Source organism: Amphiura filiformis, chromosome 3, assembly GCF_039555335.1.
Source record: "Amphiura filiformis chromosome 3, Afil_fr2py, whole genome shotgun sequence".
Lineage (NCBI taxonomy): Eukaryota > Metazoa > Echinodermata > Ophiuroidea > Amphilepidida > Amphiuridae > Amphiura > Amphiura filiformis.
In genome coordinates, this window is record NC_092630.1 from 16,900,839 (window position 1) to 16,916,067 (window position 15,229).

General features: G+C 36.6%; 1 protein-coding gene across 3 annotated transcripts in view; it reads left to right on the top strand.

Annotated features, from left to right (window-relative positions):
- Positions 1-15,229, top strand: part of LOC140148131 (uncharacterized) — an 83,250-nt gene that overhangs the window by 49,871 nt on the left and 18,150 nt on the right. For all 3 annotated transcript variants that reach the window (XM_072169988.1, XM_072169989.1, XM_072169990.1), the window contains 3 exons: positions 1,984-2,190; positions 13,321-13,413; positions 13,920-14,045. In XM_072169988.1, coding sequence (XP_072026089.1) covers positions 1,984-2,190; positions 13,321-13,413; positions 13,920-14,045 — 426 coding nt within the window. The remainder of the gene's footprint in view (positions 1-1,983; positions 2,191-13,320; positions 13,414-13,919; positions 14,046-15,229) is intronic.

Sequence of the window (15,229 nt, forward strand, 5' to 3'; positions counted from 1 at the left end):
TTGGACTTGATTATTGACAAAATAGGATTTGATTCTTCTGAAAATTGGATCTGATTGGATCTGATTCTTGTGAGAATTGGATTTGATTCTTCAGAGAATTAGATCCGATTCTTGTGAGAATTGGATTAATTCTTATGAGAATTTAATTTAATTATTTTAAGAATTGGATATAATTATGGCAATAATAGGATTTGATTCTTTGGAAATTGGATCTGATTCTTGCAAGAATTGGATCCGATTCAGTTGGGAATTATATTTGATTACTTTAAAAATTGGCTTTGATTCTAAAAAAATAGGATTTGATTCTTTGAGAATTTAATCCAAGTCTTGTGTGAATTGCATTTGCTTCTAGCAAGGACCAGATTTGACCCTGGCAAAAATTGATTCCTGTACAAAAATGTATGGATAAACAATTTAATTTGGAAAAACTGGATTTGATCTTACAAACCACAGCAAAAAGGAGCCTCTGGAATTCCTTATAATCCCAAACAAACTGTATCAAATGACAAGATAAATCTTATCTCCAAGCAAAATTGATTGTTTTTGTACTTATACTTGTTGTTTACGTGCCATTTTTATTAATTTCCTTGACTCCAGGTCATTTTGGACACAAATGTAAGATCAAAGTCTGACACTAATTTCCTCTGACAGAGCGTCGTCTGCTCAAAATGATTTACAACATGTTAAATACATAGACAAATCAATTGTACAGTGTGTCCGGTGTATATTGAGAAACTTTTCATGAGATTTTATATTAGAAATAGGCCAATGTCTATCCATCACAGCAAATAATGTGATGAGTCATTTTAGGGGTATCAAATAATGATTGCATCATTATAAGGGGGACACCAACTGAATTGAAATTGTTTTTGTCCACCGATCCAATATTCCACATTGATTTAAAAAAAAAAGTTTCCCAGTGGATTTGGATAGTGCCTGAACCTAGAGCCATTTGCTAAGATCATTTGTGGTTGATTAAAAAAATTTGGAAAAATGAGGTAAAAAATACAACTTTGTGTCCAAAATGGGCAAAGTTATAATTAGTGTTCTGTTCATAATTTGTTACAGATTTATAGTACATTGGTTTTGTATGCTTTTCATATTTTTAATAGAGTATGAAATGAACACAAATTGTAACTTTGCCCATTTTGGATACAAAATTGTAATGTTTTGTTCTTTAAAATGTTTTGAAATCAACCAGGAATTGTCTTCTATGTTGGTCCAGGGACTCTCCAAATCTGCCAAAACAAACAAACAAACAAACAAACAAACGCAACAAAAACCAACAAAAAAAAATCCAAAAAAAAAAACACCACATTTTTATGTGTGTTTAAAGAAGTTAAATTAAGTACAAAAAAACGTTTTGTCTGATATTTTAGCTGCCAGAAACAAAGTTGGTCATAAATTTTTAAGATGTGCATGAAAAGCTTACCAGGGTATGAGCCAGTGGGGGCTGGGGTGGTGCCCCCTGCTTCCCTGCTTATCATAAACTGTCAGTACATCTTAGGCCGTTGGCACATGACAGGCCTAGACAGAAAAAATTTGGGGTCGCCTGCTCAAAATAAAGAAACAAACCACATGTTGGCCCAATCTGCCTATTTACATTGCCACATAAGTTAATAGTATGCGCAGCAAAATTTTCTATACACCTTGTTGAATGTGTTGAAAATTTTGCTCTGCACCCCCCTCTGTCTATTTAGATTCTTGAGCGCAAAATTGGGGTCAACAATTCACAACTTCTGTCAGCAAAAAATATTCCAATCGGTACATTAACAAGTTTATGCCCCCTCCCCCTGTTTCTAAAACTTGGCATCGCCATTGGTATAAGCTTACATTAAGTAGCTCGGCAAGAAAATGTTCTTATCGAGACGCATGTTTTTTGGTCTTATACATGTACATATGCATTTGTCTTTGCTTGAATATTCGATATAACTATTTTATAGCTTGATTTTAATAATATGCAAATTTCTTGTTATCATGTAGTTACCTATATTAAGAGAATTATACACCAATCAGAGGTTATGTGAGCAACAGATTCAGCAGGATGGTCCACCACAACATCGTACAGGTGAAATAAGCATGGAGGGCTACATGGAGAAACTACCCATGGGGGAGACGGAGGGGCCACTCATCAAGAAATGGAAAAAGAGATATTTCCGGGCCAAGCAAGGAAATCTCTTTTACTATGAGGTATGTTGTTGACATATAAAGTACATCCAAAAAAAAGAGTTGTTATACCTTTGAATGCAAGTGGAGGGACAAGTGCATTTTTAGCCAAAATGAGATTTTGGCACCAAAATAATCCTTCCAACACTGGGCACCTTGTGATTGTATAGCCACAATCAAGATATAGTTACAGAAACTGTTATCAATAAAAATGTAAAGCCCTAAGTATAACATTTTGCATGAAATGTGTGAGAGCAAAATAAGTACAAATTACTTAGCTGTATCTCAAAATACAGTTTTTGCACATACCATAAACAAGTCATAGCCACAGAAACTGTTATCAGCGAAAATGTAAAGCCCTAAGTGCAATACTATGAATGAAATGTGTGAGAGCCAGAAGGCTGTAAGTACAAAAACACCTGTGTCATTACTTGATGTTTTTGTACTTGGAGCCTTTTGGCTCTCATGACCATTCAAAAGAATTAAAAGCAATAAGATTGACATGCAAGTGTGGTAAATTTTGTTACCTTCATTATGGTACCACAACTTGTGTAAAATGAAATCGGAATTGGAAATCTTGAAAACAATGTGATTAAGGCGAATTCTTATTGAACGTGACACACGCTGACTGTTGCTTATTCAGGTGAGTGAAACATGTTGGGCTATGCAATTTCACACTGTGTAATCTGTTGGAACTTTTCAAATTGCACCCAATTACGATGATGCGATTGTCCATCAATTTGATTGATTCAAGTGTTCTGATTTGTTATTAAGTGCAGTCAACAAAATTCTACAACATGCATGCATACCGTATTGTTTGTAATAAACGCCCCGGGGGCGTTGCATTTTTCCAAAAGGGGGGCGTTTATTGGAAGTGAATTGTCAGTGAAAAAAGCTTAAAAATCGGGTTCAATTTCCCGATGGTGCTCCTATTAAAAGGAGGGATTCACGACTATACATGATGGGAAATACAACAAAATTACTCCTGTAAGTGCATGGAATTAGTGAAATTCTACCATAATTAGGCAATGCAATGGATGGGAGTTGAGTCATAATATGTTTTGTCCATTCAATATAGCGATCGTGACTGACATGACTGATGCAAGTTTTAAGCTTACCTACACGATATGGCATGGAAATGTTTGCATTTTTGTCAATTTTTCACAGAAAAATTGGAGGGGGGTGTTTATTAGCGGGGGAGCGTTTATTACAAACAATGGATGCATTTGATTGCTTTTTATTAAATTAATTGCGTTCAAAGTTAAGTCCACTGGAGACTGCTCTTATTTGATATGCTTATTGAAGGTTTAGACAATATTAAGGTCTCATAAGTTTGACATGATATTATCAGAGTGATTACGTATTTGATATCACTAATTATAGCCATTTTCTGCTTGTGTCAATCATGTGTCAACAAGTTGTGAACTTATATTATAAGCCTGTCAAATATCAAAGCAATCACAAATGGGAGGTATAATCTTATATTGCTTAAATGGTTAAGATATGTGCTGGCACATAAATTTCATGGGGAGATTCCCATAAGGCCATCTGGCAGATGCGAATACATCATAAGATTAAGACAGCTGCCAAGGTGTCATTTAGATTTATATGGATTTAAGAGCATCTGTTACCTGCACGGCCAGTGTACCAAACTTGTAACCATGCACCGCATAGCCTCATGGTTTTACGCAAAGCAGTCTCTTAAAGGGGGATCCAGTTGACCAGGCAAACTTTCAAGGACAACCCAATTAAGTAGGCTTAAAATATAATCAAGTCAATGTTCACCTCTATACCACCAAACTTTGTACAGCTCCCAACTTATTGTGTTTTCCAGATATTTATAGCGGCCTTTAAGAGGTTATCAATGCAGTTGCCTAGGAGGTTGATACATCCTGTTTAAGATCCTGGGTAGGCCCGTAGCCAGTGGGGTGCATGGGTGCAACAAACCCCCATAAATCTATGAGCAAAAGGTCTGCTTTATCTGTAAATTATAGATTTCTCTTCCCGGTCATTCAGAGTGGGCAAAATTTGAATATTTTCAAACAAATCTGGTTTCTAAAATTCCCTCTAACTTCTGGGTTCGAACCTTGGCGTTGGTTAGTACGCACTCATGTAAAATTGAGTTTGCTTGAAATTCCTCTGGACAAGGAACTTACTGCTAATTGTCTTGTTGTAACCCGTACAAAACTCGGGGAGCTGATCCTGGCTGCTAAGGTCAATTGTGGAATGTCTAGGGTGTGCGCTCTTAGCTGCAAGTCCCTGTGTTGTTGCTGAATGCTTGGTGGCATGATATGGGGCCGCAATGGTCAGCGACAACCTGTAAAGTGTGCTGAGGCTTGTGGATCAACGTCCAGGCATTGTGCCTGTGCGTAGCCCACTATAAATCACTACGCTTATTTTTAAAGATACAACCAAGACAAGTTTTAATGTGTCAACCATTTTATGTCATGCTGTGCTTGCCAGTTGCCTCTCAAGTTTTGACATGGAATTTCTATTTAGAACCTACCACCAACTCAGACCTACATTGTAGCTCGATCGTACAAAAGTATGGCCTCTGACAAAAAATGGTGAGATTAAGGTCGCTATTAGCAGACAACTGTTGTATGAATCACTAATCAATCATACATTGTTTGCAAGATTGGAGTTTTTCGGATGTATAACAGGGTTCCACAGCAGGGGTGCAGCCAGCCTTTTTGGTCAGCGAGGGCAAAATAAAATTTCGGGGGCACAGACGAAAAAAATCAGTTGCATCATACAATGCATAGACACTGTATATGTCTTTGAGCTTCCAAAAAAAAATGCTTTATTGGGACGATGTGTGCGCGTATCGAGCAAACATTTGGTATTTTACACAGTATTTATGCACATTTATATCAGGATGGAAAGGACTTCATCTGTACGCGCGCAAAAGTTTTATATTTAACACTATTTTGGCCCATGATTGGGCTGAATTTTGGTAGAAAAGGGGCTCCTTGCCTCTTTTCTTTTCCTTTGCCCTCCTGATTTTCTCTTTCATTTTTGTCAGAAGGGCACTTTTTCTTTCATTTTTTGTCAGGGGGGGCACTCTGTTCCCATCCCACATTCGTAAGTAGCTGATTCCAAGTGTGTTTGTCTGGAATTTAAATTTCATCGAAAAATCATGGAATTTGAAAATTGTGTCTCTGTGAGGAACCTGTCTAAGACGTATACCTGATTTACAAGTTTAAATAAATGATTGTGTTATACATGAAGTATACATGCATAATAACAGTCTTACTATCAGATGCTGATGAAAGATGAAATGTGTAGAACATGGCTACTGTGTTGCATTTACCAATATGCATTTGTAATAATGATAAACTGATTGTCAGGCTCTGTATTAACCTTCCCCACATCATGAATCATATGAAAGTTTGTTACAAACATGTCAACATTCATAAAGTAGAAGTTGTTTGTTACACATGAGATCAAGTGTATGCGTTGTTAGGGACATGACAGGGGTAGATCCAGTCAGCAAAAGTTAATGGTTAGCCATACTAGTTCAGGTAAATGGTCATAAGGATATGACATGACTTGTAGGCCTTTATGCATATCCAGGAGTTTTATTGTGGAAGCTTTACTTCAAAGTAGGCTAAGATATAAACATGTGATTTGCATTCAAAAATTGCTGTTTTAAAGGTAGGTGTCTGGGGTGTGTCAGTCACATTACCATATAGCCGGGGGGGGGATACTCAGTACAAATGACCATACGGGGACGTGCCACAAACATGAGTCGCATTTTCGGCCTTTTGGTTTATCAATGACCGCTTATTTTAAGCCAATTTTGGGTCCTTTCTTCTGAATTTTTTCAGAAAATATGCCAATTTTGCCTCAGTCTAGCCAAAATTGTCGAAATGTGCCCAAAATTTTGACTTTTGATTTATTACATGGGTCCAAATTTCTTGAAAAATTAGCATGATATTGATAGGTTCATTTCCAAATTCTCAGCGGCACACCCATATCAAAAGCACCACCACCATATAGTGAGTATATATAATGCTGAAATACAATTTTAAGAATTAACAAAATATTCAGGTTCAAAATAATTTTTAAACTAAATGTTGAAAGTGAATCCTATTTGTTGATCATTATATGCAGCAAAAGTCTCATTAAACTCACACAAGGTCACTCAAAGATTGTGATTAATCTTATCTAGTGTGTTATGTACAATCATATAATATACCCCTGAATTGTACTTTTCTGTGAGGTACTATAATTATGTAAACTATATTTCCATGCACCTTTGAATTCTGGCATTTTGTTTATTCTTGGATTTTTGTTCTCTCTTTATTTTTGTTTTTTGTAATGACCCCAGCAATTAATAAAGCTTGATGATTATTCAGATGGTCTTGTTTTAGGAGAGATGGCACTTTGAAAATAAAGCCTCCTAGACTAAGCTTATGAATTAAATTGAGTTTGGGCAGATAGGTCACTGGGTTTGTAGTGGTTCTCTAGTTTAACATTGATTTCCAGTGTCAAAATTTTCATCCAATAGGGGTATGGTAGCATGGTAGGCCTATTTATCAAGGACCTTTTTGGTCAAATATCTGTAAACAGTATGGCTAAGGGTAGGTCATTTACAGTGAACTTTTAAGTTTGTTTGTTTGCATCCAGACTTAATACTAAAATAAAACAATCTTGACTCAAAAATATCTTTAAAGGTCATCCTTGTTTCAAAGCACTTTTAAACTGTTGTCTCAGTTTAAACATCAATAAATAGTTTTCACTGAAGAAGATATTCGGCACTTTTAAATATAAATTAATAAAACAGAATCATGACATGAGAGGCAAAAGCCACGCAGGTGATGTGAGTTTTGGCACGATCAAAATAAAATTGTCAGAGCCACAAGAAATCTTACGCATACAAACATAATTGTTACTCATCAGTTTTGTCTTCATTATTTTAAGCCAAATTATGAATGAACGGAGATTAAGGCACCAATTAATAATAATTTACTATAAGGAAATGTTTAACTGCATAACAGCAACTGTTGCCGTCGGTGACAGACATCTTCAAGCTGTGGCATATAGCTAGGATTTACCTGATTCACTCCAAAAGCTTAAATACTGTCATTGCTGATGACAAAGTCCCCATTTAAAGGCACATTCAGTGATACCAGTGAAAGTGTTAAAATATTAACATTTTGTATAAAATTGCTTAAAAGGGAAGAATAAGTCATTATTTTTTTTAAAGAATTGTCATAAGGTATTTTTTAAATGAACTTGAAAATTGGGCAAAAAATGAGGAAAACAGCAGTATTGATAAAATTGAAGCCCCATTCAAATACATGTAGCTTATTTCTATACTTAAGGGTAGACGGGTATTGTTGGTCGAAGCAACCTAAAAATCGATTTTCATTATCTAGATCAATATATTATTGAAAATTACACCTTGATGTTTTGCAAAAGTTCATTCTACAAATCGTATACTTTGCAAACTTGCTTAATTTATTGTTGTTAATGAGTTATGTACATTCTACAAAAGTGTTGTTGTTTCAGCCCTCTTTACAACGTAACTTAAGAACCGCAGCACCTATAAAAGGATATCTGTAATATTTTAATTCTTCTACACGCTCGCTATGAATTGAGCAATGCAGTTCTTGCCAAAAGCTCACTACCATTCGTAAGATGCTGTGAACTACCAAATCACAACAGTATAAAATAATTAATAACCTTAAGTAGCAAAATTACAAATTCATGTAAAATGTCTTATTTTGTCTTTAATACTCTTGGCTGAAGCAATAGCAGGCTATGTTAGCACATCTATGACAATGACAAAGGTACCAAATCTTAATTTTTTTAATTTGTATGATTGTCCCTATGACCAAATCACTCAATGAGCCTTTAACAATAATAGCTCAAAACTTGGCCATTAGTAGCAGAGTATGAGATTTTGTACCCAACTTATGCACAGGTCATTTGCGAATATACAAATATATAAAGGTTAGGGACTTTGTAATGACAGATGAGCATGTTTAGATCCAACTGCCACTTGTATCATTTGAAATCTTGACCTACATGTATTAGTTACCAAGGAAACTATTGATTAGGACATATCATAAATGTTAGTCCATATAAGGGATTATGGGAGTTTTGGATGGGTTTGAAGGTGGAGTGAAGTTTGGCGGTACAAGAATTACTAACCTGAGGTATGCCGATGATACCACTCTTATTTGTAGCAGCAGAGTAGAGCTGATTGATCTTTTGAAGCACATCAAAGAGGCCAGCGAAGAAAAACACCTTCTCCTGAACACAAAGAAGACAAAAATAATGGTTGTAGACAGAGAGCGGAAAAGTCATGAGTTTGTGATAGATGGACAGCAGATTGAGGAGGTGAAGCAATTTGAATATCTGGGTTCAATGATTAACAACAGTGGTGACAGCACAACTGAAATTAAGAGAAGACTGGCTATTGCAAGGACAACTGTGCAGGGCATGTCAAGCATATGGAAAAGCAGAGGCCTCTCCATTGACCTCAAGGTACGCCTAATTCGTGCAACTGTGTTTTCCATTGCCAGTTATGGATGTGAGTCTTGGGCTATGACCAAGAATGATAGGAAAAGAGTAGATGCTTTTGAGATGTGGTGTTACAGGAGGCTTCTACAAGTGACATGGAAAGACAGGAGAACAAATTCGTGGATCCTCGACAAGATTGATACAAGTCTAACCATCAGAAGCGGCATAATGGAGAGAAAGCTGAAGTACTTTGGCCATATTGTCAGGAAACATGGAGGTGTAAAAAACAGATTTTGCAAGGGGCTATGGAAGGCAACGAGGAAGAGGACGCCCACCAACATCTTGGACTAATGACGTGAAGCTGGTTTCTAACCAAGGAATGCAAGGTGCAACGCACTTGGCATCAGATCGAGTGAGATGGCGTACTCTTGTGAAGACCACAGCAGCGCTACACAGCGCCATCTGACACAGAGAGAGAGATGGGTAATCTTTATATTTGGCGCTTGCACAAATGTAATGTAATCACTTTGAATTGCGGATTTAGTTGATCTGTCTGGTTCATGTTAAGGGGCATTTTGTGATCCATAGCTTCATTCATCCCCCACTTTTCTCAAAGAACATTGAGATTTTTATACCACCGGAAATCTCATATTACATATAGAGGTTATCCGTGTTCTATAAGCTGCTTATCCTATCAAAGACTGCTATACCTTTAGGACTTTCAAAAGAAGTCCCTGCATGTGCAACCATCACTGTTTCAAAATAGCCCGCCAAAGTCACGCAGGTAACTCAGAGGTCGTGCATTGAATTGGTTTGAATGAGGAATACTACGGGAACCAGCGCCTTTTGTTATAAGTCACACATGAGTGAAGTGGATAACATCTATTGTTTGTGTGCAAAACATTTCTTGCAGATTCATTTGATCAGCAAAAATATGGTGTTGTGGCTTAGTGTACGGTTACTCAGGTTCCAATATATATATTTTTGGGTTAAATTAGCCTTCGGTGGTAGGTTGGTCTTTTACCAGGAGGTTGTGGCTATGGGTACTGTTACTCAGGTCCCAATATATTTTTGGGTTATATTAGTCCTCAGTGGTGGGTTGGCATTTTTACCAGGAGGTTGTGGCTATGGGTACTGTTACTCAGGTCCCAATATATATTTTTTGTGTTTTTTGTGGCTATGGGAAGTTTACTCACTCAAGTCCTAATATATTTATCAAGTTATGTGATGTAAATGATTGATCAGTACCTCTATTATTGTATTATGTAGAAATATTATTGGTATATGTGTTGAATAAATGATCCTCTCTGAGGGCAGATAAATATCGCACATTTTAGTCTAAGTTTGGCGATTCTCTGTCTAGAGGTAATACTCAGATTTAGGCCAAATTAAACAAGAATCTCAAATGTTGAACCATCTAAAGAAAATTATTTAAAAGTGTAGGCCTATATTCTCATTTTTGATTTGTTGAAGATAAAGATAAAACTGCAAAACTATACACATATTACATTTGGGTAACCTCTGACATTTGAAAACATTTCATGTGGCTATTCCAGTTGACATCCCTACACCCCCTATGGAAGACTTGACATTAATCTTCCACACAGGGTGTGTAAATTTCAAAATGGGGTTACCTGAATGGGTAACTTGATTTGAAATCTTCACTCCCTGTGTAGGGGATTATGATCATGTCTTCCATAGGGGGTGTATGGATTTCATCTGGAATAGCCCATATCTACCTCTACATCAAACCAACTTGACCTCTTTTCCTTTCAAAATATATTAAGCACATAGCGAGTGAGTGTCGAGATTCAGATCAGACTTGACGTTAGTAACCACATTTCCTCTGCTACAGGTCAACGCATAATCACTGTTAAAACCATGCAAGTCTATGTCCTGTGAGGATATGGTTAGGTGATTTATTCATTAGCTGTGTAGGAGTCTATGCTCATGTTCAAACTTCACATAGAAAGATGTTTCCTATGCGGTGGTTAAATGTACGTAAATAAGACGCGTCTATCTTGATCGCCTAAGATGGTGATTGGATGGGAACGGGTATGGATGAGTCACTTTGGCAAAAACATTCTTGATGGCAAGCTTAATTTAGGGTTGTGTGGCGGGATACGTGGGTGGGGGTGTGTTTGTAAACATCAGCAAACAAGGACATATATTGTGAGAAATCTGTGTGTAACAGCAGATGCACAGGAACCATGGTTCATTCATGGTTCCTGAACGATTTTTTTCAACCATAATGGGCTGCAATAAGTTAACCCTAACCATAAACCTAAACCCTAAACCTAACTCTAACTCTAATCCTAACCATAACCCTAAACCCTGATCCTAACCCTAAACCTTAATCCTAACCCAAACCCTAGCCCTAAGGGTTAGGGGTATTGTGGCCCATTGGTTGCAAAAAGAAATTAAACTTTCTAGATACCTTTACAAGATCATTTGGAAGTGGTTTAAAGTCCAATAAAATATTAGAACTGGTAGGAATAGCTGAAAAGGAAAGGATAAGTTAATAAAATTGTCATTAGATATCTTTTTCATACAAAAAAACACTGGAAAACAGAAAAAATTACAGTATTGATAAAATATGAAGCTCCATTTGATTGCATTTAGCTACAAGTATCTGTATGGACAAATGTTGACCAAAATTAGCACACCTATTCTCTTTTTACAAAAGTGCAAAAAAAATGGGATTTTTGATGTTTAGTTTGATTTTCTGATTTAGTGAATCAGTCATAGTGCAAGCAATTTTTCCCATCACATGTATGTCAGTGGTATTAAATCTGGCCTAGTTAAGTCAAAGTGAAGCATGTCATCGTGTCTAATTGAATCATCGGCACATGAAAAATATGACCAAATTACTACATCAATTAACATGATTAATAAATGATAGAAACAGGCATTTTGTTAGTATTGAATGACTCATATGAGTTTTGTTGTACAATGTACATGTGCAATTCTACTACATTTTAGATCCTAACTGGCAGTAGTTGATGACACATGTTATTTTCTGGTTTCAGTTTGTATCCGGGGGGGGGGGTTACTCAGTACAAATGACCATACGGGGACGTGCCGCAAATATGGGAAGCATTTTCAGCCTCTTGGTATATCAATGACCCCTTTTTCAAAGCCTATTTTGGTATATGAATGGGTCCTTTTTTCAAAATTTTCTCGATTTTTTTCGGAAAATAGCCCAATTTTTCCATAATCTAGCCAAAATTTTCCAAATTTTCCCGAAATTTTGGGAAAATTTGTAAAAACTAAGACAATTTGGGTTCAATTCGGCCGAAAATTTTGACTTTTGGTATATCAATGGGTCCAAATTTCTTGAAAAATTGGTATATTTATGGGTCCACTTTCAAATTCTCAGTGGCACGTCCCTACCAAAACCAAACTTGAGTACCCCCCCCCGGGTTTGTATCCCGGTATTTTTAGTTTCACTGTGTTTTTCTTTAACTAAATGCTGAGGTTGTACTTTTCATACATCGGTGGTATTGATATTGATAAGCAATGATATTACTTAGTCATTGCGATTCCAGTAAAACTTACTTTATAACAGGAAACAGTAGCTAACAGTTCACCACTTGTTTTGTTTGTTTCAAATTCCTGCCTACAGTATCGGTCAAACTAATTGGAGTGGTGGTTTAGTGGTCATTATTAGTGACATTATCATGTTTTGATAAATCCCAAGTGTGTGAAAATATTGGATCCAAAACATAGTAATGATAAAATTGGATGCTTTACGCCCAATATTTATTGCTCTCGCTATGAGTTTTAACATATTGGACTCGACTACGTCTCATCCAATATGTTAAAACTCATAGCTCGACCAATAAATATGGGCTCAATTGATCCAATTTGATATCAAATCATGGCGATTTTGGCAAAACAAAATAAGGTGTTGCAACATATTGTAGACCTAGACTGTCTATTGACAGGTTCTGTTCAGGCGGCGGATGACATGATCGAGCCGGCAACTCGTGAAACCGCCCGACCGTATGGCATTTTCCATATACTCGGTTAGTTTTGTGGGGTTCATTATCGAACCCCAACGGTTTTAGCTTGAATTTATATTATTTATCAACATAGGCCTATTTGTTTGTGATATTTCAAGCGTTTTAAAATTTCAAAATAATCCCATTCAATTACACGGTTGATGAAGAAAATTTACTGAATTTAGGGACTGCACGTCACCTGGTTCTGTTGGAGGTCCTGCTTTGCTTCCTCTATCATGTCTATCTTGAGAAAGTTAGTAGATATTCAAAACATCCATATATCCTTGGTTTGGTGTAAGAAACAATGAATGAAATGCATGGCATGAACATTCATATCCCTTTCTTCAGGTATATTTGTCCAAAACAAGTAATTTCCTATGCAGTCAAGTTAGCTCTATCGGTAAGGTGTGAGACTCTAGTGGATTGGTGTTTGACGATGCAAATTCGAGCACCAATGCAGTCCGTTTGTTGTTGTGGAATAATTTCAGCTAATTTGATGAAATTTCTCTAGACAAGGAACTAACTGCTTATTGTCTCAGCATTTACCTGTACGGAACTCAGGGAACTGATGATGGCTGTGATGGTTATTAATATACCTTGCATTTTGATTAATTAGAAATATGCAAGCATTTTTCAATTAACAATAACATCACTTTTATTATTTCTTTATTTGCAGGACCATAAAGCCAAGAAATCACTTGGATATATTCATTTAATCGGAGGTCGGGTAACAGAAATCAGCAATAAGGTTCTTGAAGTCACTGACATGGTAAGTGTTATCATCAAAGGTTGCATGACATTGACTGACTCCTTTGAGGCGGATAAAAGCACAATGTTAAGAAACGTTTAGGAAGTGGTTATCCGTACACTGTAAATTCATGTGATGATGACGCATGTAGATGAGGCATTTAATGTCTTCACTCAACGGCCAAGCATTTGAATCATAAGTGTGTCATTTAAGCACTACCTCATTAGCTAAATGCATTTAAAAAGCATACATAAAATGAAATAAAGAGAGAAGATGAACAAAGCAGTTGTTTGTTTCCATTGGGATTCGAACCCAAGACCCTCGCATGCCAAGCACTCACTTTGCGACCGGTAGCTACAGGTGTTTCACTGGCACAAACAACAGAATTGTGCGTATATATGCCGTGAGGGTGATTGCATGATCGCATCACCTGCGATGCATGCATGTGCAGTAGCTTTGTCCTGTAGGATTTTGTAAGATTTTATAGCCATTATGGTTAACCTAAGTTTTGTCACATTTTCTTTTAGAGAGGTCGAGTGTTACTTTTAAGATGTAACAGCAAGATGGAATTTGAAGACTGGAGAGCGGTATTATCAGCAGAAACAGGCTTGCTCTACTGCCCCAAAACAGCTATGATTACACCTGTCTCAAAGGTAAGTAATTACACCAGATAATATTGTTGACAAGTTTTCAGCTAACTTCAACTATATTATGAATAGGTATTTATAAATATGCACGTTTTGGCAGTTTTACACATACAGGGTTTCCCTTAAAGAACTATATCACCAGGAACTGAATATTTTTGGCAAGTTAACTCATAAACCAATCATAACTAAATAACCGATATGGTTGCGGAATATATCAGCTATCACATACTTTTAGTTTTTTGATATTTGTTGAAATAAAAGAATTTTACTGAAACCACCTCATTTTCACTTCGTTCCATGGAATCAAATATCTATCAACATGGTCAATGACAATGGACGCCTCATGCATAGATGATGTGCAGTGATTAATACAGATCATCGATTGATATTTGAATCCATGGAAAGGGTTGAAAACAATGCTTTACTTTCATGTGTGAGGTCAAAAGGTTCAGTCATGCCGGAGCAGCATTCACAAGCTGGATTTTCGGTCAAGATTTTCGGTCAAAATAGGGGCTTCTGATTTCAACTTTTTTTTTTGACTAGTGAACTAAAATTGGGCCACATAATTAATAGGTTGTGGAGCAAAGAAATTCCAAAGCTTAATTTTGAGAGATTTACTCAAAGTGATGCTTAAGAACTGGAGCATGATCCTCAAATGTGGATAACCTCAAAAAAGGGACACTTGACCTCTGCACATACCTGTCCTCACTTGATTAAGTTGTCATAACTCAGAGCACAACAAACTAAAAAGCAATAAATTTCATATGAATGTGTAGAAAGTTTTGTTAGCCGCAACATTCATATGAGTTATTTATGTAAGTTATGACAACTTGATTGGGGACTTTCTTTTTTTGATGTGTTTAGATTATGTAGTGGCCAAATTGTCATTTCGGTCCACTTTTGTGAGACACTTTGTAATGAGTTGATGGCTCAGCAGCAGAAAGACGTTTTTGCCATTAGCTGCCGTGTGTATGATTGCCTATGATAATGCATGAGTTTACACAATGCCCTATAGCAATATGTGAGTGTATGCATTATGAATTGGTTAACATGTGCATATCACATTCAATCAGGCAGCTAATGGAGATACGTCTTTTTGCCGCTGAGCCATCATAGTGAATGAATGCCACAATTGTGAGACCAGTCTGTATATGTGTATAAGTATAAGACCCTATGATTCCTTATGGAAG